The sequence below is a fragment of the Bombina bombina genome, chromosome 7, assembly GCF_027579735.1.
Source record: "Bombina bombina isolate aBomBom1 chromosome 7, aBomBom1.pri, whole genome shotgun sequence".
NCBI lineage: Eukaryota > Metazoa > Chordata > Amphibia > Anura > Bombinatoridae > Bombina > Bombina bombina.
The window spans coordinates 437794002-437820644 of NC_069505.1; the positions used below are offsets into that span (position 1 = coordinate 437794002).

Sequence of the window (26643 nt, forward strand, 5' to 3'; positions counted from 1 at the left end):
ACATATCCCTTGCCTTACGTTGCCTGGCACATACAATACCATTAATAAGATATATCCCTTGCCTTACATTACCTGGCACATACAATACTATTAATAAGACATATCCCGAGCCTTACATTGCCTGGCACATACAATACCATTAATAAGACATATCCCTAGCCTTGCGTTGCCTGGCACATACAATACCATTAATAAGACATATCTTTTGCCTTACAATACCTGGCACATACAGTACCATTAATAAGACATATCCCTAGCCTTGCGTTGCCTGGCACATACAATACCATTAATAAGACATATCCCTTGCCTTACGTTGCCTGGCACATACAATACCATTAATAAGACATATCCCTTGCCTTACATTGCCTGGCACATACAATACCATTAATAAGACATATCCCTTGCCTTACAATACCTGGCACATACAATACTATTAATAAGACATATCCCTAGCCTTGTGTTGCCTGGCACATACAATACCATTAATAAGACATATCCCTTGCCTTACGTTGCCTTGCACATACAATACCATTAATAAGACATATCCCTTGCCTTACATTGCCTGGCACATACAATACCATTAATAAGACATATCCCTTGCCTTACGTTGCCTGGCACATACAATACCATTAATAAGACAGATCCCTTGCCTTACGTTGCCTGGCACATACAATACCATTAATAAGACATATCCCTTGCCTTACGTTGCCTGGTACATACAATACCATTAATAAGACAGATATCCCTTGCCTTGCGTTGCTTGGCACATACAATACCATTAATAAGACATACCCCTTGTGTTTCATTGTCTGGCACATACAATTTATAGCAGCAGAAAGTCACACAATAAAAGGAATGAATAAGCAGGTTTCATATTAAGTGATAATAATAGACTGAAGTCACATTTCCCAAACCTTTCCACATTCCCTGAGCTGGGATTGCAATGTCAGACAGGCCAACAAGGGTTAATACGCTTCACTGATGCATCGGTGTATCACATAAACAAGTTCTCTGTCTGAAGCAAAACACTAGCTACGTATTTAACTCACATTTATTTGCAACTAGAAGTCAATTAGGATTTTGTTCTTGTCAGTGTTTAACTCATAAGTCAAGTCTATGCAGATGTAAAGAGGAGCACTTGTTTATATGCTAAATATAGCAGGATAAATTAACTCAGAAAATTAACCGTCTTATTTATATTGAACCTCAATGAGTAGCCGCAGCCAATTTACACAGAAATAACCCTCTAAACTTCATTATACTCAGCACATTTTACTATCAGTAGTAACAGCACAGCACATAATCTACAAGTCTCACAGGGTGTTAGTAAAACGTGCTACGTATATCTATCAGTAGTAACAGCACAGCACATAATCTAAACACCTCACAGGGTGTCTGATATATGCAGCCCACTATACTATCAGTAGTAACAGCACATAATCTATACGTCTCAAAGGGTGTTAGATATATGCAGCACATTTTACTATCAGTAGTAACAGCACATAATCTATACGTCTCACAGGGAGTCAAATATATGCAGCCCATTATACTATCAGTAGTAACAGCACATAATCTATATGTCTCACAGGGTGTCAGATATATGCAGCACATTTTACTATCAGTAGTAACAGCACATAATCTATACGTCTCACAGGGTGTCAGATATACACAGCACGTTTTACTATCAATAGTAACAGCACATAATCTATACGTCTCACAGGGTGTCAGATATATGCAGCACGTTTTACTATAAGTAGTAACAGCACATAATCTATACGTCTCACTGGGTGTCAGATATACACAGCACGTTTTACTATCAATAGTAACAGCACATAATATATACGTCTCACAGGGTGTCAGATATATGCAGCACGTTTTACTATAAGTAGTAACAGCACATAATCTATACGTCTCACTGGGTGTCAGATATACGCAGCACGTTTTACTATCAGTAGTAACAGCACATAATCTATACGTCTCACTGAGTGTCAGATATATACGCAGCATGTTTTACTATCAGTAGTAACAGCACATAATCTAGACGGCTCACTGGGTGTTAGATATACGCAACACGTTTTACTATCAGTAATAACAGCACAGCACATAATCTATACGTCTCACAGGGAGTCAGATATATGCAGCACATTTTACTATTAGTAGCAACAACACATAATCTATACGTCTCACAGGGTGTCAGATATATGCAGCACATTTTACTATTAGTAGTAACAGCACATAATCTATACGTCTCACAGGGTGTCAGATATATGCAGCACATTTTACTATTAGTAGCAACAACACATAATCTATACGTCTCACAGGGTGTCAGATATATGCAGCACGTTTTACTATAAGTAGTAACAGCACATAATCTATACGTCTCACTGGGTGTCAGATATACACAGCACGTTTTACTATCAGTAGTAACAGCTCACAATCTATTCATCTCACAGGGTGTCAGATATACGCAGCACGTTTTACTATCAGTAGTAACAGCACATAATCTATACGTCTCACTGAGTGTCAGATATATACGCAGCATGTTTTACTATCAGTAGTAACAGCACATAATCTAGACGGCTCACTGGGTGTCAGATATATATACGCAGCCCATTATATTATCAGTAGTAACAGCACATAATCTATACGTCTCAATGGGTGTCAGATATACGCAGCACGTTTTACTATCAGTAGTAACAGCACATAATCTATACGTCTCACAGGGTGTCAGATATACGCAGCACGTTTTACTATCAATAGAAACAGCACATAATCTATACATCTAACAGGGTGTCAGATATAAGCAGCACATTTTACTATCAGTAGTAACAGCACATAATCTATACATCTCACAGGGTGTCAGATATATGTAGCATGTTTTACTATCAGTAGTAGCAGCACATAATCTATATGTCTCACAGGGTGTCAGATATACGCAGCACTTTTTACTATCAGTAGTAACAGCATATAATCTATTCGTCTCACTGGGTGTCAGATATATACGCAGCCCATTATACTATCAGTAGTAACAGCACATAATCTATACATCTCACAGGGTGTCAGATATATGTAGCATGTTTTACTATCAATAGTAACAGCACTTAATCTATAGGTCTCACAGGGTGCCAGATATACGCAGCATGTTTTACTATCAGTAGTAACAGCACATAATCTATACGTCTCACTGAGTGTCAGATATATACGCAGCATGTTTTACTATCAGTAGTAACAGCACATAATCTAGACGGCTCACTGGGTGTCAGATATATATACGCAGCCCATTATATTATCAGTAGTAACAGCACATAATCTATACATCTCACAGGGTGTCAGATATATGTAGCATGTTTTACTATCAATAGTAACAGCACTTAATCTATAGGTCTCACAGGGTGCCAGATATACGCAGCATGTTTTACCATCAGTAGTAACCGCACATAATCTATACATCTCACAGGGTGTCAGATATATGCAGCATGTTTTACTATCAATAGTAACAGCACTTAATCTATAGGTCTCACAGGGTGTCAGATATACGCAGCATGTTTTACCATCAGTAGTAACCGCACATAATCTATACGTCTCACAGGGTGTCAGATATATGCAGCATGTTTTACTATCAATAGTAACAGCACTTAATCTATAGGTCTCACAGGGTGTCAGATATACGCAGCATGTTTTACCATCAGTAGTAACCGCACATAATCTATACGTCTCACAGGGTGTCAGATATATGCAGCACTTTTACCATCAGTAGTAAAAGCACATAATCTAAACGTCTCACTGGGTGTCAGATATACGCAGCATGTTTTACTATCAGTAGTAACAGCACACAATCTATAGTAACATATATACACAGCACATTTTACTATCAGTAGTAACAGCACATAATCTATACGTCTCACTGGGTGTCAGATATACCCAGCAAGTTTTACTATCAGTAGTAACAGCACATAATCTAGACGTTTCACTGGGTGTCAGATATACGCAGCACATTTTACTATCAGTAGTAACAGCACATAATATATATGTCGCACAGGGTGTCAGATATAAGCAGTACGTTTTGCCATTAGTAGTTATAGTACATAATCTATACATCTTACTGGGTGTCAAATATACCCAGCAGGTTTTACTATCAGTAGTAACAGCACATAATCTATACGTCTCACAGGGTGTCAGATATACACAGCACGTTTTGTCATCAATAGTAACAGCACATAATCTATACGTCTCACAGAGTGTCAGATAAGCACAGCATGTTTTACTATCAGTAGTAACAGCACACAATCTATATGTCTCACGGGGTGTCAGATATACGCAGCACGTTTTACTATCAGTAGTAACAGAACATAATCTATACGTCTCACAGGGTGTCAGATAAACACAGCATGTTTTACTATCAGTAGTAACAGCACACAATCTATAGTAACATATATACACAGCACGTTTTACTATCAGTAGTAACAGCACATAATCTATACGTCTCACGGGTGTCAGATATACGCAGCACCTTTTACTATCATTAGTAACAGCACATAATCTATACATCTCACGGGTGTCAGATATACGCAGCATGTTTTACTATCAGTAGTAACAGCACATAATCTATATGTCTCACTGGGTGTCAGATATACACAGCACGTTTTACTATCAGTAGTAACAGCACATAATCTATACGTCTCACAGGGAGTCAGATATACACAGCATGTTTTACTATCAGTAGTAGCGGCACATAATCTATACGTCTCACAGGGAGTCAGATATACGCAGCACGTTTTGCCATTTGTAGTAATAGCACATAATCTATACGTCTCACTGGGTGTCGGATATACGCAGCACGTTTTACTATCAATAGCAACAGCACATAATCTATATGTCTCACAGGGTGTCAGATATACGCAGCACGTTTTACTATCAATAGTAACACCACACAATCTATACATCTCACAGGGTGTCAGATATACGCAGCATGTTTTACTATCAATAGTAACAGCACATAATCTATACTTCTCAAAGGGTGTCGGATATACGCAGCACATTTTACTATCAATAGTAACACCACATAATCTATACATCTCACAGGGTGTCAGATATACGCAGCATGTTTTACTATCAATAGTAACACTACACAATCTATACGTCTCACAGGGTGTCAGATATACGCAGCACGTTTTACTATCAATAGTAACAGCACATAATCTATACGTCTCACAGGGTGTCGGATATACGCAGCTCGTTTTACTATCAATAGTAACACTACACAATCTATACATCTCACAGGGTGTCGGAAATACGCAGCACGTTTTACTATAAATAGTAACAGCACATAATCTATACGTCTCACTGGGTGTCAGATATACGCAGCACGTTTTACTATCAGTAGTAACAGCACATAATCTATACATCTCACAGGGTGTCAGATATATGCAGCATGTTTTACTATCAGAAGTAACAGCACATAATCTATACATCTCACAGGGTGTCAGATATACGCAGCATGTTTTACTATCAGAAGTAACAGCACATAATCTATACGTCTCACTGGGTGTCAGATATACGCAGCACGTTTTACTATCAGTAGTAAAAGCACATCATTTATACATCTTACAGGGTGTCAGATATAAGCAGCACGCTTTTCCATTAGTAGTAACAGCACATTAACTATATGTCTCACAGGGTGTCAGATATACACAGCACGTTTTACTATCAGTAGTAAAAGCACATCATTTATACATCTCACAGGGTGTCAGATATACGCAGCACGTTTTTCCATTAGTAGTAACAGCATATTATCTATATGTCTCACAGGGTGTCAGATATACGCAGCAAGTTTTACAATCAGAAGTAACAGTACATAATCTATATGTCTCACAGGGTGTCAGATATACGCAGCACGTTTTACTATCAGTAGTAACAGCACATAATCTATACATCTCACAGGGTGTCAGATATACGCAGCACATTTTACTATCAGTAGTAACAGCACATAATTTATACGTCTCACAGGGTGTCAGATATATGCAGCACGTTTTACTATCAGAAGTAACAGCACATAATCTATACGTCTCACAGGGTGTCAGATACACGCAGCACGTTTTACTATCCGTAGTAACAGCACATAATCTATACGTCTGACAGGGTGTCAGATATACGCAGCACGTTTTACTATCAATAGTAACAGCACATAATTTATACATCTCACAGGGTGTCAGATATACGCAGCACGTTTTACTATCCGTAGTAACAGCACATAATCTATACGTCTGACAGGGTGTCAGATATACGCAGCACGTTTTACTATCAATAGTAACAGCACATAATTTATACATCTCACAGGGTGTCAGATATATGCAGCACTTTTTACTATCAGTAGTAAAAGCACATAATCTATACGTCTCACAGGGTGTCAGATATACGCAGCACGTTTTACTATCAGAAGTAACAGCACATAATCTATACATCTCACAGGGTGTCGGATATACACAGCACATTTTACTATCAGAAGTAGCAGCACATAATCTATACGTCTCACAGGGTGTCAGATATACACAGCACGTTTTACTATCAGTAGTAACAGCACATAATCTATATGTCTCACAGGGTGTCAGATATACACAGCACGTTTTACTATCAGAAGTAACAGCACATAATCTATACATCTCACAGGGTGTCAGATATACGCAGCATGTTTTACTATTAATAGTAACAGCACATAATTTATACATCTCACAGGGTGTCAGATATACACAGCACGTTTTACTATCAGTAGTAAAAGCACATAATCTATACGTCTCACAGGGTGTCAGATATACGCAGCACGTTTTACTATCCGTAGTAACAGCACATAATCTATACGTCTGACAGGGTGTCGGATATACACAGCACATTTTACTATCAGAAGTAGCAGCACATAATCTATACGTCTCACAGGGTGTCAGATATACACAGCACGTTTTACTATCAGTAGTAACAGCACATAATCTATATGTCTCACAGGGTGTCAGATATACACAGCACGTTTTACTATCAGAAGTAACAGCACATAATCTATACATCTCACAGGGTGTCAGATATACGCAGCATGTTTTACTATTAATAGTAACAGCACATAATTTATACATCTCACAGGGTGTCAGATATACACAGCACGTTTTACTATCAGAAGTAACAGCACATAATCTATACGTCTAACCGGGTGTCATATAGCATGTGTTTAGCAACAGCTCTTGCACACTTTGTGCTGTGACAAGTTACTAAATAGATCATCGCCGCTACAACACCCTGCATAGGATAAGATAAGAGACTGTTCTGCCTGTGATTAGCTAAAGCCACAACTACTAATATCCCCACCCCCCTACTGTAACCGATCCCCAGGTGCCAGCTGTGCTGCAGTAATATATCCAGTAACTGCTCATACCATCTGCACTGTATAACTTACCATCACACTGAAACCAAAAGCGGGGGCCCCATGCCCTGTGAGGGCCCCTGAGATACCAGGCTCTCTTGTGCCTGTACATGGTGAGGTGACAGAGTGTGACTGGAGCACAACTAAGACATACACAGCTCTGCCCCCAGCACAGCCCACTCACCAAACTGGTTCTACCTGCGACAGGAGCTGCGATCACACAGCTCAGCTCAAAACATCATATGGGAGAACCTGAGGCAGTGCCAAATCTATAACCCCTTCACTGCAAGACAGCAGAGGTAACTAGTGTATAACAGCATGTAAAACTACCGGACAGAGGACTCATTCACTACCATATCCTCTGCAGAGGTAACTAGTGCACTAACAGTATGTAACCCAGCCAGACAGAGGACTCATTCAGTGCCATATCACCTGCAGAGGTAACTAGTGTACTAACAGCATGTAACCCTGCCAGACAGAGGACTCATTCACTACCATATCACCTGCAGAGGTAACTAGTATACTAACAGTATGTAACCCTGCCAGATAGAGAACTCATTCACTACCATATCACCTGCAGAGGTAACTAGTGTACTAACAGTATGTAACCCTGCCAGACAGAGGACTCATTCACTACCATATCACCTGCAGAGGTAACTAGTATACTAACAGTATGTAACCCTGCCAGACAGAGAACTCATTCACTACCATATCCTCTGCAGAGGTAACTAGTATACTAACAGTATGTAACCCTGCCAGACAGAGGACTCATTTACTACCATATCACCTGCAGAGGTAACTAGTGTACTAACGGTATGTAACCCTTCCAGACAGAGGACTCATTTACTAACATATCGCCTGCAGAGGTAACTAGTATAATAACAGTATGTAACCCTGCCAGACCGAGGACTCATTCACTACCATATCCCCTGCAGAGGTAACTAGTATACTAACAGTATGTAACCCTGCCAGACAGAGGACTCATTCACTACCATATAACCTGCAGAGGTAACTAGTATACCAACAGTATGTAACCCTGCCAGAGAGAGGACTCTTTCACTACCATATCCTCTGCAGGGGTAACTAGTGTACTAACAGCATGTAAACCTGCCAGACAGAGGACTCATTCACTACCATATCCTCTGCAGAGGTAACTAGTATACTAACAGTATGTAACCCTACCAGACAGAGGACTCATTCACTACCATATCACCTGCAGAGGTAACTAGTGTACTAACAGTATGTAACTCTGCCAGACAGAGGACTCATTCACTACCATATCACCTGCAGAGGTAACTAGTATACTAACAGTATGTAACCCTGCCAGACAGAGAACTCATTCACTACCATATCCCCTGCAGAGGTAACTAGTGTACTAACGGTATGTAACCCTTCCAGACAGAGGACTCATTTACTAACATATCGCCTGCAGAGGTAACTAGTATACTAACAGTATGTAACCCTGCCAGACCGAGGACTCATTCACTACCATATCCCCTGCAGAGGTAACTAGTATACTAACAGTATGTAACCCTGCCAGACAGAGGACTCATTCACTACCATATAACCTGCAGAGGTAACTAGTATACCAACAGTATGTAACCCTGCCAGAGAGAGGACTCTTTCACTACCATATCCTCTGCAGGGGTAACTAGTGTACTAACAGCATGTAAACCTGCCAGACAGAGGACTCATTCACTACCATATCCTCTGCAGAGGTAACTAGTATACTAACAGTATGTAACCCTACCAGACAGAGGACTCATTCACTACCATATCACCTGCAGAGGTAACTAGTGTACTAACAGTATGTAACTCTGCCAGACAGAGGACTCATTCACTACCATATCACCTGCAGAGGTAACTAGTATACTAACAGTATGTAACCCTGCCAGACAGAGAACTCATTCACTACCATATCCCCTGCAGAGGTAACTAGTATACTAACAGTATGTAACCCTGCCAGACAGAGAACTCATTCACTACCATATCCCCTGCAGAGGTAACTAGTATACTAACAGTATGTAACCCTGCCAGACAGAGGACTCATTCACTACCATATCCCCTGCAGAGGTAACTAGTGTACTAACAGTATGTAACCCTGCCAGACAGAGAACTCATTCACTACCATATCCCCTACAGAGGTAACTAGTATACTAACAGTATGTAACCCTGCCAGACAGAGGACTCATTCACTACCATATCCCCTGCAGAGGTAACTAGTATACTAACAGTATGTAACCCTGCCAGACAGAGAACTCATTCACTACCATATCCCCTGCAGAGGTAACTAGTGTACTAACAGTATGTAACCCTGCCAGACAGAGAACTCATTCACTACCATATCCCCTGCAGAGGTAACTAGTATACTAACAGTATGTAACCCTGCCAGACAGAGGACTCATTCACTACCATATCCCCTGCAGAGGTAACTAGTATACTAACAGTATGTAACCCTGCCAGACAGAGAACTCATTCACTACCATATCCCCTGCAGAGGTAACTAGTGTACTAACAGTATGTAACCCTGCCAGACAGAGAACTCATTCACTACCATATCCTCTGCAGAGGTAACTAGTATACTAACAGTATGTAACCCTGCCAGACAGAGGACTCATTCACTACCATATCCTCTGCAGAGGTAACTAGTGTACTAACAGTATGTAACTCTGCCAGACAGAGGACTCATTCACTACCATATCACCTGCAGAGGTAACTAGTGTACTAACAGTATGTAACCCTGCCAGACAGAGGACTCATTCACTACCATATCCTCTGCAGAGGTAACTAGTGTACTAACAGTATGTAACCCTGCCAGACAGAGGACTCATTCACTACCATATCCTCTGCAGAGGTAACTAGTGTACTAACAGTATGTAACTCTGCCAGACAGAGGACTCATTCACTACCATATCACCTGCAGAGGTAACTAGTGTACTAACAGTATGTAACCCTGCCAGACAGAGGACTCATTCACTACCATATCCTCTGCAGAGGTAACTAGTGTACTAACAGTATGTAACCCTGCCAGACAGAGGACTCATTCACTACCATATCCTCTGCAGAGGTAACTAGTGTACTAACAGTATGTAACCCTGCCAGACAGAGGACTCATTCACTACCATATCCTCTGCAGAGGTAACTAGTGTACTAACAGTATGTAACCCTGCCAGACAGAGGACTCATTCACTACTATATCCTCTTCAGAGGTAACTAGTATACTAACAGTATGTAACCCTGCCAGACAGAGGACTCATTCACTACCATATCCTCTGCAGAGGTAACTAGTGTACTAACAGTATGTAACCCTGCCAGACAGAGGACTCATTCACTACCATATCCTCTGCAGAGGTAACTAGTATACTAACAGTATGTAACCCTGCCAGACAGAGAACTCATTCACTACCATATCCTCTGCAGAGGTAACTAGTGTACTAACAATATGTAACCCTGCCAGACAGAGAACTCATTCACTACCATATCCTCTGCAGAGGTAACTAGTGTACTAACAGTATGTAACCCTGCCAGGCAGAGAACTCATTCACTACCATATCCTCTGCAGAGGTAACTAGTATACTAACAGTATGTAACCCTGCCAGAGAGAGGACTCTTTCACTACCATATCCTCAGCAGAGGTAACTAGTGTACTAACAGTATGTAACCCTGCCAGACATAGGACTCATTCACTACCATATCCTCTGCAGAGGTAAGTAGTATACTACTAACAGAATAGTTACAGTGTGTGCAATGGGGGTGCACAAGGCTATTTATGTATTATCACATGAGTATGAAGTACAGTTATTATGGGATAGGTACAGTAGGTATTATATACAGTTATTATAGATACAGTAGGTATTATATACAGTTATTATAGGTACAGTAGGTATTATATACAGTTATTATGGGACAGGTACAGTAGGTATTATATACAGTTATTATAGCTACAGTAGGTATTATATATAGTTATTATAGAAACATTAGGTATTATATACAGTTATTATAGGTACAGTAGGTATTATATACAGCTATTATAGGGTAGGTACAGTAGTTATTTACAGTTATTATAGATACAGCAGGTATTATATACAGTTATTATAGGTACAGTAGGTATATACAGCTATTATAGGGTAGGTACAGTAGGTATTACATACAGCTGTTATAGGGTAGGTACAGTAGGAATTATATACAGCTATTATAGGGTAGGTACAGTAGATATTATATACAGTTATTATAGAGTAGGTACAGTAGGTATTATATAGAGCTATTATAGGGTAGGTACAGTAGGTATTACATACAGCTATTATAGGGTAGGTACAGTAGGAATTATATACAGCTATTATAGGGTAGGTACAGTAGATATTATATACAGTTATTATAGGGTAGGTACAGTAGGTATTACATACAGCTATTATAGGGTAGGTACAGTAGGAATTATATACAGCTATTATAGGGTAGGTACAGTAGATATTATATACAGTTATTATAGGGTAGGTACAGTAGGTATTATATAGAGCTATTATAGGGTAGGTACAGTAGGTATTATATATAGTTATAGATACAGTAGGTATTATATACAGTTATTATAGATACAGTAGGTATTATATACAGTTATAGGGTAGGTACAGTAGGTATTATATACAGTTATTATAGATACAGAAGGCATTATATACAGTTATTATAGGGTAGGTACAGTAGGTATTATACACAGCTATTATAGATACAGTAGGTATTATATACAGTTATTATAGGTACAGTAGGTATTATATACAGTTATTATATGGTAGGTACAGTATTATATACAGTTATAAGTATAGTAGGTCTTATATACAGTTATTATAGATGCAGTAGGTATTATATACAGTTATTATAGGTACAGTAGGTATTATATACAGTTATTATAGGGTAGGTACAGTAGGTATTATATACAGTTATTATAGGTACAGTAGGTATTATATACAGTTATTATGGGATAGGTACAGTAGGTATTATATACAATTAATAAGGGATAGATACAGTAGGTATTATATACAGTTATTATGGGATAGATACAGTAGGTATATACAGCTATTATAGGGTAGGTACAGTAGGTATTATATACAGCTATTATAGGTACAGTAAGTATTACAGTTATTATGGGATAGATACAGTAGGTATTATATATAGTTATTATAGGTACAGTAGGTATTATATACAGTTATTATGGGATAGATACAGTAGGTATTATATACAGCTATTATAGGGTAGGCACAGTAGGTATTATATACAGTTATTATAGATACAGTAGGTATTATATACAGTTATAGGGTAGGTACAGTAGGTATTATATACAGCTATTATAGGGTAGGTACAGTAGGTATATACAGTTATTATAGATACAGTAGGTATTATATACAGTTATTATAGGGTAGGTACAGAAGGTATTATATACAGTTATTATATATACAGTAGGTATATACAGTTATTATAGGTACAGTAGGTATATACAGTTATTATAGATACAGCAGGTATTATATACAGTTATTATAGGTACAGTAGGTATTATATACAGTTATTATAGATACAGCAGGTATTATATACATTTATTATAGGGTAGGTACAATAGGTATTATATACAGTTATTATATATACAGTAGGAATTATATACAGTTATAGGTACAGTAGGTATTATATACAGTATTATAGATACAGCAGGTATTATATACAGTTATTATAGGGTAGGTACAGTAGGTATTATATACAGTTTTATATATATATATATATATATATATATATATAGTAGGCATATACAGTTATTATAGGTAGAGTAGGTATTATATACAGTTATTATAGGTACAGTAGGTATATACAGTTATAGATACAGCAGGTTTTATATACAGTTATTATAGGTACAGTAGGTATTATATACAGGTATTATAGATACAGCAGGTATTATATACAGTTATTATAGGGTAGGTACAGTAGGTATTATATACAGTTATTATAGGTACAGTAGGTATTATATACAGTTATTATAGGGTAGGTACAGTAGGTATTATATACAGTTATTATAGATACAGTAGGTATTATATACAGTTATTATAGGGTAGGTACAGTAGGTATTATATACAGTTATTATATATACAGTAGGTATATACAGGTATTATAGGTACAGTAGGTATTATATACAGTTATTATAGATACAGTAGCTATTATAGACAGGTATTATAGATACAGCAGGTATTATATACAGTTATTATAGGTACAGTAGGTATTATATACAGTTATTATGGGATAGATACAGTAGGTATTATATACAGCTATTATAGGGTAGGTACAGTAGGTATTATATACAGTTATTACATAGTTGCCAACATTTAAAAAAAAAATCCAGGGACACTTTGCAGCAGAGCAAGCAAGCGGGTTACTGGAGTATTGACGACCTACTGTTCAACTGCTCCGCCCACTCAGTTCTGCAATCAAAACACACCCATTTGAAAGTAATAGTATAATTTAGACTTATCCATAGTTTATTATACAGATTACAGCACCAAGCTCTTACACCTACCCAGTCTCTGGAACACATTCTGGGCATATGGTTATTTTTACAACACAGCATCAAAATTAGAAAGACAAGTAATATGTGAACCCATTCAATAATAGATACGAATTACATAGATCATGAATTATATTTAAATAATACACTATATCTATTTATCATCTATCTGTATATATGTATGTGTGTGTGTATATATATATATATATATATATATATATATATATATATATATATATATATATATACCAGTGACGTGCAGTGACGTCAGAGGTTGGTGAGGCAGTGGCTAGGATACGCCTTCATTCTTTAGATATCCTTTGTTGAAGGAATAGCAATGCACATGGGTGAGCCAATCACATGAGGTATCTATGTGCAGCCACCAATCAGCAGCTACTGAGCATATTTAGATATGATTTTCAACAAAGGACATCAAAAGAATGAAGAAAATTAGATATTAGATGTAAATTGGAAAGTTATTTAAATTTGTATATGGGTTTCATATGGGTTTCATGTCCCTTTAAATGGTGTCTTGGAAAACTGGTCAACTTAGTAAACATCTGATTTTAGTCTAAAAGGATTGTAACAGAAACTCTTGCCAGATAACACAATGCTTGCTCTGATTATGAGATCTAGAAATCCATGCCCATTAAAATATGTTTAAAACATACTTTTTACTTTAATGCTGCAAATTATGCTTATAGATTCTTTCATTACATAAGGGATGAGAGTCACAGGGGGAGGAAGAGAGACATAGAGAGAGAAAGAGACCATGGGGGAGAACAACACATAAGGAGAGAGATGGATAGAGAGAGAGACACACACACACACACACACACACACACAAGGGGGGGACCACTGCATTTTAAAGTAATAAAACAGCAGAGCTACAGAGAGTTCAGAAAATTAGTCTATAATTTAGTGTGAAGTACAGAGGCAAGCTGCTAAGTTAGTGGGTGTAAAGTTTGAGTAAACAAAATACAAAAACTACCCTGCTGTAAAAGAGTAAAAAACACTAAACCACATTCATTAAATTATCATTTTCACTAACAGAATCCCTTACAGTAAAATCTTACTTCAATAAGATGTGGCTGAACAGAAACATTGCTCTCTGTGCCTCTCTCTTCCTGCTCTGTAAGGATCCAGGAAGTGACAGTGGCACATTCCACTGCACTTAGAGGGGAAGAACAGAACTCTCTTTTTCACTTTAGCAAAGTTAGCAGGTTCACAGGACAGCAACAAAATATATGAAAGTAGTTTTTTTCCGTTTTTGTTTTGTTTTATATGATTTAACATCCAGCCCCAACCCTATGTTCCACTTACTAATGCCTCTCGCTGGATTGGTTCAGCCCTAATAGGACTGCCTCAAATAAAGCACTCATGGGCCATGCAATGATCTTAACCACTGTCATCCAGTAGATGGCGCAGCATGTTGTGTAATGGTGGGCAGACCTGCTTGTGCCTCTCCATTGCACAACATCTAGCTGTGAAAAAAAAATGCTGGGGAAAAAAAATTACAATTTTTTTTTTTAAAGCCAATAAAAAAATATATATTTTTGCCCATATGAAAGGTGAAGCACTGCCTCACCTGCCTCTAGTGACTGCACATCACTGATATATACAAACAACAAATGTTGTGCAAAAGAGATTTTCAGGGACATTTCCAGGGACAAAAAAAATCCAGGGACATACAACAAAATCTAGGGACTGTCCCTGGAAATCAGGGACTGTTGGCAACTATGTTATTATAGGTGCAGTAGGTATTATAGGTACAGTAGGTATTATATACAGTGATTATAGGATAGATACAATAGGTATACAGTAGTTATTATGGGATAGGTACAGTAGGTATTATATACAGGTATTATAGGATAGATACAATATGTATACGATAGAGTTATTATGGGAAAGGCAGAGGACATCTGCTGGTCCCGTTATTAGGTACCTACCCGGCAGCTTCAGCGCCCTGGACAGCACCGTAGCCATTCTAACCAATCAGACTACGCATGCACAGACGGAGACTGCTGGGAACTGTAGTCATTTACAGGTTTATCATGCTGCGACAGTGCGTACGTGCAAAGCTTTACGCTCTGAATGCTGGGGGACGACAAACCACATAGTGCGCATGCGAATCGCCGCTATTATATATTCAAGTTGATATAGCACTCAGTAACTTTTGTTTGTAATGTATATCATGCCCGGGGTTGTGTCGAAACTGGTGATCTATCAAAATCAGGAATCGGCAATTCCCGGAACTTCGCCCACACATCTCTTGTAAGCAAACACTAGCGCAACACTGGGGTGCTTTTAAAATAAATGCTCGTATCCAAAGAATAAAAAGCACTCACCGGTGCAAAAGATACATATATATATATAAATATTTGTTGTAGTTTTTTTGCCGTACGCCTGCTCACTTACATTTGAAACCATATTGGTCAATTCTCTCGCTAAGCAGCTGTCACTGAGATCAGGGGTATCACACACGTTAGGTGTAAGTGTCACTTAGGTCAGGGGTATCACATACATTAGGTTTAAGTGTCACTGAGATCAGGGGTATCACACACGTTAGGTGTAAGTGTCACTTAGGTCAGGGGTATCACATACATTAGGTTTAAGTGTCACTGAGGTCAGGGGTATAACATACATTAGGTTTAAGTGTCACTAAGGTCAGGGATATCACACACAGGTTTAAGTGTCACTGAGGTACTGGAGTCAAGCTATCAGACAGTTTAAAAATCCAAGTCAAGCTATCAGACACTGTTTTGGAGCTATCAGACAGGTTTAAAACAGTAGTCAAGCTATCAGACACTTATTTGTTAGTACTTTCTTAAGACTATTAAAGGCTGTACCATACATATATGCTAATAAGAAATGTTTTAATGAATACCACAAGCATTTTTGTTATAAATGTCACTCAAATGTAAAAAAAAGTCATATTCCAGCATTTCTCTAAGCGTTAAAAACAAAATTCCCCATTGTGCCACTACATTTTCACCACAGCTAGTTCAAACAATGACCCCACTAAGATATCACAAAGTATGGAAACTTTTTAGTGTGGAATTTTAAAAATATAGGGCCCCAAACTTCCCTAAAATTGCAAAAATCATCACTTTCAAGCAATTTCACTTAGGGATAAAAGCTAAATCTCCCATTGTGCCACTACATTTTCACCACAGCTAGCTCACACAATGACCCCTCTACGATATCATAAATTTTGGAGAGTTTTTACTGTGGAATTTTAAAAATATTGGGCCCCAAATGTCGCTCGAATTGCATAAATTGGCCCTTTTCAGCAAATTCACTTAGGAATAAAAAAGAAATCTCCCATTGTTCCAATTTTAAAAATATAGGGCCCCAAACTTCCCTAAAATTGCAAAAATCATCACTTTCAAGCAATTTCACTTAGGGATAAAAGCTAAATCTCCCATTGTGCCACTACATTTTCACCACAGCTAGCTCACACAATGACCCCTCTACGATATCATAAATTTTGGAGAGTTTTTACTGTGGAATTTTAAAAATATTGGGCCCCAAATGTCCCTCGAATTGCATAAATAGGCCCTTTTCAGCAAATTCACTTAGGAATAAAAAAGAAATCTCCCATTGTTCCACTAAAATTTCACCACAGCTAGCTCACACAATGACCCCTCTACGGTATCACTAAGTTTGGACCATTTTTACTGTGGAATTTTAAAAATATTGGGCCCCAAATGTCCCTTGAATTTCATAAATCGGCCCTTTTCAGCAAATTCACTTAGGAATAAAAAAGAAATCTCCCATTGTTCCACTAAAATTTCACCACAGCTAGCTCACACAATGACCCCTCTACGATATCACAAAGTTTGGAGACTTTTTACTGTGGAATTTTAAAAATATTGGGCCCCAAATGTCCCTCAAATTGCATAAATTGGCCCTATTCAGCAAATTCACTTAGGAATAAAAAAGAAATCTCCCATTGTTCCACTAAAATTTCACCACAGCTAGCTCACACAATGACCCCTCTACGGTATCACAAAGTTTGGAGACTTTTTACTGTGGAATTTTAAAAATATTGGGACCCATATGTCCCTCGAATTGCATAAATAGGCCCTTTTCAGCAAATTCACTTAGGAATAAAAAAGAAATCTCCCATTGTTCCACTAAAATTTCACCACAGCTAGCTCACACAATGACCCCTCTATGGTATCACTAAGTTTGGACCATTTTTACTGTGGAATTTTAAAAATATTGGGCCCCAAATGTCCCTTGAATTTCATAAATCGGCCCCTTTCAGCAAATTCACTTAGGAATAAAAAAGAAATCTCCCATTGTTCCACTAAAATTTCACCACAGCTAGCTCACACAATGACCCTCTACGACATCACAAAGTTTGGAGACTTTTTACCATGGAATTTTAAAAATATAGGGCCCCAAATGTCCATTGAATTTCATAAATCGGCCCTTTTCAGCAAATTCACTTAGGAATAAAAAAGAAATCTCCCATTGTTCCACTAAAATTTCACCACAGCTAGCTCACACAATGTCCCCTCTATGGTATCACTAAGTTTGGACCATTTTTACTGTGGAATTTTAAAAATATAGGGCCCCAAATGTCCCTTGAATTTCATAAATCGGCCCTTTTCAGCAAATTCACTTAGGAATAAAAAAGAAATCTCCCATTGTTCCACTAAAATTTCATGACAGCTAGCTCACACAATGAACCCTCTACGGTATCACTAAGTTTGGACTATTTTTACTGTGGAATTTTAAAAATATTGGGCCCCAAATGTCCCTCAAATTGCAAAAATAGTCACTTTCCAAAAATTTCACATTGGGATAAAAACGAAATCTCCCATTGTTCCACTAAAATTTCACAACAGCTAGCTCACACAATGAGCCCTCTACAGTATCACTAAGTTTGGACTATTTTTACTGTGGAATTTTAAAAATATTGGGCCCCAAATGTCCCTCAAATTGCAAAAATAGTCACTTTCAAAACATTTCACTTTGGGATAAAAAATAAATCTCCCATTGTTCCACTAAAATTTCACCACAGCTAGCTCACACAATGACCCCTCTACGGTATCACTAAGTTTGGACCATTTTTACTGTGGAATTTAAAAAATATTGGGCCCCAAATGTCCCTTGAATTTCATAAATCGGCCCTTTTCAGCAAATTCACTTAGGAATAAAAAAGAAATCTCCCATTGTTCCACTAAAGTTTCACCACAGCTAGCTCACACAATGACTCCTCTACGATATCACACATTTTGGAGACTTTTTACTGTGGAATTTTAAAAATATAGGGCCCCAAATGTGCATTGAATTTCATAAATCGGCCCTTTTCAGTTCCACTAAAATTTCACCACAGCTAGCTCACACAATGACCCCTTTACGTTATCACTAAGTTTGGACTATTTTTACTGTGGAATTTTAAAAATATTGGGCCCCAAATGTCCCTCAAATTGCAAAAATAGTCACTTTCCAAAAATTTCATTTTGGGATAAAAAAGAAATCTCCCATTGTTCCACTAAAATTTCACCACAGCTAGCTCACACAATGACCCCTTTATGGTATCACTAAGTTTGGACTATTTTTACTGTGGAATTTTAAAAATATTGGGCCCCAAATGTCCCTCAAATTGCAAAAATAGTCACTTTCCAAGAATTTCACTTTGGGATAAAAAAGAAATCTCCCATTGTTCCACTAAAATTTCACCACAGCTAGCTCACACAATGACTCCTCTACGATATCACACATTTTGGAGACTTTTTACTGTGGAATTTTAAAAATATAGGGCCCCAAATGTGCATTGAATTTCATAAATCGGCCCTTTTCAGTTCCACTAAAATTTCACCACAGCTAGCTCACACAATGACCCCTTTATGGTATCACTAAGTTTGGACTATTTTTACTGTGGAATTTTAAAAATATTGGGCCCCAAATGTCCCTCAAATTGCAAAAATAGTCACTTTCCAAAAATTTCACTTTGGGATAAAAAAGAAATCTCCCATTGTTCCACTAAAATTTCACCACAGCTAGCTCACACAATGACCCATCTACAGTATCACTAAGATTGGACCATTTTTACTGTGGAATTTTAAAAATATGGGGCCCCAAATGTCCCTTGAATATCATAAATCGGCCCTTTTCAGCAAATTCACTTAGGAATAAAAAAGAAATCTCCCATTGTTCCACTAAAATTTCACCACAGCTAGCTCACACAATGACCCCTCTATGATATCAAAAAGTTTGGAGACTTTTTACTGTGGAATTTTAAAAATATTGGGACCCATATGTCCCTCGAATTGCATAAATAGGCCCTTTTCAGCAAATTCACTTAGGAATGAAAAATAAATCTCCCATTGTTCCACTAAAATTTCACCACAGCTAGCTCACACAATGACCCCTCTACGGTATCATTAAGTTTGGACCATTTTTACTGTGGAATTTTAAAAATATTGGGCCCCAAATGTCCCTTGAATTTCATAAATCGGCCCTTTTCAGCAAATTCACTTAGGAATAAAAAAGAAATCTCTTATTGTTCCACTAAAATTTCACCACAGCTAGCTCACACAATGACCCTCTACGATATCACAAAGTTTGGAGACTTTTTACTGTGGAATTTTAAAAATATTGGGCCCCATATGTCCCTCGAATTGCATAAATAGGCCCTTTTCAGCATATTAACTTAGGAATAAAAAAGAAATCTCCCATTGTTCCACTACAATTTCACGACAGCTAGCTCACACAATGACCCCTCTATGATATCACTAAGTTTGGACAATTTTTACCATGGAATTTTAAAAATATAGGGCCCCAAATGTCCATTGAATTTCATAAATCGGCCCTTTTCAGCAAATTCACTTAGGAATAAAAAAGAAATCTCCCATTGTTCCACTAAAATTTCACCACAGCAAGCTCACACAATGAACCCTCTACGGTATCACTAAGTTTGGACTATTTTTACTATGGAATTTTAAAAATATTGGGCCCCAAATGTCCCTCAAATTGCAAAAATAGTCACTTTCCAAAAATTTCACATTGGGATAAAAAAGAAATCTCCCATTGTTCCACTAAAATTTCACCACAGCTAGCTCACACAATGACCCCTCTACGGTATCACTAAGTTTGGACTATTTTTACTGTGGAATTTTAAAAATATTGGGCCCCAAATGTCCCTCAAATTGCAAAAATAGTCATTTTCAAAACATTTCACTTTGGGATAAAAAAAAATATCTCCCATTGTTCCACTAAAATTTCACCACAGCTAGCTCACACAATGACCCCTCTACGGTATCACTAAGTTTGGACCATTTTCACTGTGGAATTTTAAAAATATTGGGCCCCAAATGTCCCTTGAATTTCATAAATCGGCCCTTTTCAGCAAATTCACTTAGGAATAAAAAAGAAATCTCCCATTGTTCCACTAAAGTTTCACCACAGCTAGCTCACACAATGACTCCTCTACGATATCACACATTTTGGAGAGTTTTTACTGTGGAATTTTAAAAATATAGGGCCCCAAATGTGCATTGAATTTCATAAATCGGCCCTTTTCAGCAAATTCACTTAGGAATAAAATAGAAATCTCCCATTGTTCCACTAAAATTTCACGACAGCTAGCTCACACAATGACCCCTTTACGTTATCACTAAGTTTGGACTATTTTTACTGTGGAATTTTAAAAATATTGGGCCCCAAATGTCCCTCAAATTGCAAAAATAGTCACTTTCCAAAAATTTCATTTTGGGATAAAAAAGAAATCTCCCATTGTTCCACTAAAATTTCACCACAGCTAGCTCACACAATGACCCCTTTATGGTATCACTAAGTTTGGACTATTTTTACTGTGGAATTTTAAAAATATTGGGCCCCAAATGTCCCTCAAATTGCAAAAATAGTCACTTTCCAAGAATTTCACTTTGGGATAAAAAAGAAATCTCCCATTGTTCCACTAAAATTTCACCACAGCTAGCTCACACAATGACCCCTCTACAGTATCACTAAGATTGGACCATTTTTACTGTGGAATTTTAAAAATATTGGGCCCCAAATGTCCCTTGAATTTCATAAATCGGCCCTTTTCAGCAAATTCACTTAGGAATAAAAAAGAAATCTCCCATTGTTCCACTAAAATTTCACCACAGCTAGCTCAGAAAATGACCCCTCTATGATATCAAAAAGTTTGGAGACTTTTTACTGTGGAATTTTAAAAATATTGGGACCCATATGTCCCTCGAATTGCATAAATAGGCCCTTTTCAGCAAATTCACTTAGGAATAAAAAAGAAATCTCCCATTGTTCCACTAAAATTTCACTACAGCTAGCTCACACAATGACCCCTCTACGGTATCACTAAGTTTGGGGTATTTTTACTGTGGAATTTTAAAAATATTGGGCCCCAAATGTCCCTCAAATTGCAAAAGTAGTCACTTTCCAAAAATTTCACTTTGGGATAAAAAAGAAATCTCCCATTGTTCCATTAAAATTTCACCACAGCTAGCTCACACAATGACCCCTCTAAGGTATCACTAAGTTTGTACCATTTTTACTGTGGAATTTTAAAAATATTGGGCCCCAAATGTCCCTTGAATTTCATAAATCGGCCCTTTTCAGCAAATTCACTTAGGAATAAAAATTAAATCTCCCATTGTTCCACTAAAATTTCACCACAGCTAGCTCACACTATGACCCCTCTATGATATCACAAAGTTTGGAGACTTTTTACTGTGGAATTTTAAAAATATTGGGCCCGAAATGTCCCTCAAATTGCAAAAATAGTCACTTTCCAAAAATTTCACTTTGGGATAAAAAAGAAATCTCCCATTGTTCCACTAAAATTTCACCACAGCTAGCTCACACAATGACCCCTCTACGGTATCACTAAGTTTGGACCATTTTTACTGTGGAATTTTAAAAATATTGGGCCCCAAATGTCCCTTGAATTTCATAAATCGGCCCTTTTCAGCAAATTCACTTAGGAATAAAAAAGAAATCTCCCATTGTTCCACTAAAATTTCACCACAGCTAGCTCACACAATGACCCCTCTACGATATCACAAAGTTTGGAGACATTTTACTGTGGAATTTTAAAAATATTGGGACACATAATTCCCTCGAATTGCATAAATAGGCCCTTTTCAGCAAATTCACTTAGGAATAAAAAAGAAATCTCCCATTGTTCCACTAAAAATTCACCACAGCTAGCTCACACAATGACCCCTCTACAGTATCACTAAGTTTGGACCATTTTTACTGTGGAATTTTTAAAATATTGGGCCCCAAATGTCCCTTGAATTTCATAAATCGGCCCTTTTCAGCAAATTCACTTAGGAATAAAAATAAGAAATCTCCCATTGTTCCACTAAAATTTCACCACAGCTAGCTCACACAATGACCCCTCTACGATATCACGCATTTTGGAGAGTTTTTACTGTGGAATTTTAAAAATATAGGGCCCCAAATGTGCCTTGAATTTCATAAATCGGCCCTTTTCAGCAAATTCACTTAGGAATAAAAAAGAAATCTCCCATTGTTCCACTAAAATTTCACTACAGCTAGCTCACACAATGACCCCTCTACGGTATCACTAAGTTTGGGGTATTTTTACTGTGGAATTTTAAAAATATTGGGCCCCAAATGTCCCTCAAATTGCAAAAGTAGTCACTTTCCAAAAATTTCACTTTGGGATAAAAAAGAAATCTCCCATTGTTCCATTAAAATTTCACCACAGCTAGCTCACACAATGACCCCTCTAAGGTATCACTAAGTTTGTACCATTTTTACTGTGGAATTTTAAAAATATTGGGCCCCAAATGTCCCTTGAATTTCATAAATCGGCCCTTTTCAGCAAATTCACTTAGGAATAAAAATTAAATCTCCCATTGTTCCACTAAAATTTCACCACAGCTAGCTCACACTATGACCCCTCTATGATATCACAAAGTTTGGAGACTTTTTACTGTGGAATTTTAAAAATATTGGGCCCCAAATAACCGTCAAATTGCAAAAATAGTCACTTTCCAAAAATTTCACTTTGGGATAAAAAATAAATCTCCCATTGTTCCACTAAAATTTCAACACAGCTAGCTCACACAATGACCCCTCTAAGGTATCACTAAATTTGGACCATTTTTACTGTGGAATTTTAAAAATATTGGGCCCCAAATGTCCCTTGAATTTCATAAATCGGCCCTTTTCAGCAAATTCACTTAGGAATAAAAATGAAATCTCCCATTGTTCCACTAAACTTTCACCACAACTAGCTCACACAATGACCCCTCTACGGTATCACTGAGTTTGGACCATTTTAACTGTGGAATTTTAAAAATATTGGGCCCAAATGTCCCTTGAATTTCATAAATCTGCCCTTTTCAGCAAATTCACTTAGGAATAAAAAAGAAATCTCCCATTGTTCCACTAAAATTTCACAACAGCTAGCTCACACAATGACCCCTCTACGATATCACACATTTTGGAGAGTTTTTACTGTGGAATTTTAAAAATATAGGGCCCCAAATGTGCCTTGAATTTCATAAACCGGCCCTTTTCAGCAAATTCACTTAGGAATAAAAAAGAAATCTCCCATTGTTCCACTAAAATTTCACCACAGCTAGCTCACACAATGATCCCTCTACGGTATCACTAAGTTTGGACTATTTTTACTGTGGAATTTTAAAAATATTGGGCCCCAAATGTCCCTCAAATTGCAAAAATAGTCACTTTCCAAAAATTTCACTTCGGTATAAAAAAGAAATCTCCCATTGTTCCACTAAAATTTCACCACAGCTAGCTCACACAATCACCCCTCTAAGGTATCAATATCTTTGGAGACTTTTTACTTTGGAATTTTAAAAATATAGGGCCCCAAATGTGCCTTGAATTTCATAAATCGGCCCTTTTCAGCAAATTCACTTAGGAGCTAGCAGCTAGCTCACACTTAGGAGCAGCTAGCTCACAAATTTTAGTGGAACAATGGGAGATTTCTTTTTTATTCTTAAGTGAATTTGCTGAAAAGGGCCGATTTATGAAATTCAAGGGACGTTTGGGGCCCAATATTTTTAAAATTCCACAGTAAAAACGGTCCAAACTTACGCCTAGATTTAGAGTTTTGTCGGTAACGACCCGCGTAGCTAACGCATGCTTTTTTTCCCCTGCACCTTTTAAATACCGCTGGTATTTAGAGTTCACATAATGGCAGGGTTTTCAGTGCGTTAGGCTCCAAAAAGGGAGCGTAGAGCATAATTTAACGCCACTGCAACTCTAGATACCAGCGGTGCTTATGGACGCGGCCAGCTTCAAAAACGTGCTCGTGCACGATTCCCCCATAGGAAACAATGGGGCTGTTTGAGCTGAAAAAAAACCTAACACCTGCAAAAAAGCCGCGTTCAGCTCTTAACGCAGCCCCATTATTTCCTATGGGGAAACACTTCCTACGTCTGCACCTAACACTCTAACATGTACCCCGAGTCTAAACACCCCTAACCTTACACTTATTAACCCCTAATCTGCCGCCCCCGCTATCGCTGACACCTGCATATTTTTTTAACCCCTAATCTGCCGCTCCGAAAACCGCCGCTACCTACATTATCCCTGTGTATCCCCTAATCTGCTGCCCCTATCACCGCCGACCCCTATATTATATTTATTAACCCCTAATCTGCCCCCCACAACGTCGCCTCCACCTGCCTACACTTATTAACCCCTAATCCGCCTCACTCCTGCCTCAATAACCCTATAATAAATAGTATTAACCCCTAATCTGCCCTCCCTAACATCGCCGACACCTAACTTCAAGTATTAACCCCTAATCTGCCGATCGGAGCTCACCGCTACTCTAATAAAATTTTTAACCCCTAAAGCTAAGTCTAACCCTAACACTAACACCCCCCTAAATTAAATATAATTTAAATCTAACGAAAATAAATTAACTCTTATTAAATAAATTATTCCTATTTAAATCTAAATACTTACCTGTAAAATAAACCCTAATATAGCTATAATATAAATTATAATTATATTGTAGCTATTTTAGGATTAATATTTATTTTACAGGCAACTTTGTATTTATTTTAACCAGGTACAATAGCTATTAAATAGTTAAGAACTATTTAATAGCTACCTAGTTAAAATAATTACAAAATTACCGGTAAAATAAATCCTAACCTAAGTTACAATTAAACCTAACACTACACTAGCAATAAATTAATTAAATACAATACCTACAAATAACTACAATTAAATAAACTAACTAAAGTACAAAAAATAAAAAAGAACTAAGTTACAAAAAATAAAAAAATATTTACAAACATTAGAAAAATATTACAACAATTTTAAACTAATTACACCTACTCTAAGCCTCCTAATAAAATAACAAAGACCCCCAAAATAAAAAAATGCCCTACCCTATTCTAAATTAAATAAGTTTAAAGCTCTTTTACCTTACCAGCTCTGAAAAGGGCCCTTTGCGGGGCATGCCCCAAAGAATTCAGCTCTTTTGCCTGTAAAAAAAAACATACAATACCCCCCCCCAACATTACAACCCACCACCCACATACCCCTAATCTAACCCAAACCCCCCTTAAATAAACCTAACACTAAGCCCCTGAAGATCTCCCTACCTTGTCTTCACCTCACCGGGTCCCGATCTGTCCAGAAGAGCCTCCGATGTCTTGATCTAAGCCCAAGCGGGGGGCTGAAGAGTGACGCCCATCCTCGGGCTGAA

At 37.6% G+C, this 26643-nt stretch overlaps 1 protein-coding gene across 4 annotated transcripts in view; it reads right to left on the reverse strand.

Moving 5' to 3' along the window:
* The window catches only part of FAM234B (family with sequence similarity 234 member B), a 252840-nt gene extending 236912 nt beyond the window's left edge, over window positions 1-15928 (reverse strand). For 3 of the 4 annotated variants that reach the window (XM_053721347.1, XM_053721346.1, XM_053721348.1), the window contains exon 1: window positions 7439-7557. In XM_053721347.1, coding sequence (XP_053577322.1) covers window positions 7439-7517 — 79 coding nt within the window. In that variant the 5' untranslated portion in view covers window positions 7518-7557. Of the gene's footprint in view, window positions 1-7438; window positions 7558-15886 lie in introns of those variants that run through there. The other variant, XM_053721349.1, reaches the window with a different exon arrangement.
* Window positions 15929-26643: the final 10715 nt, after the last annotated feature.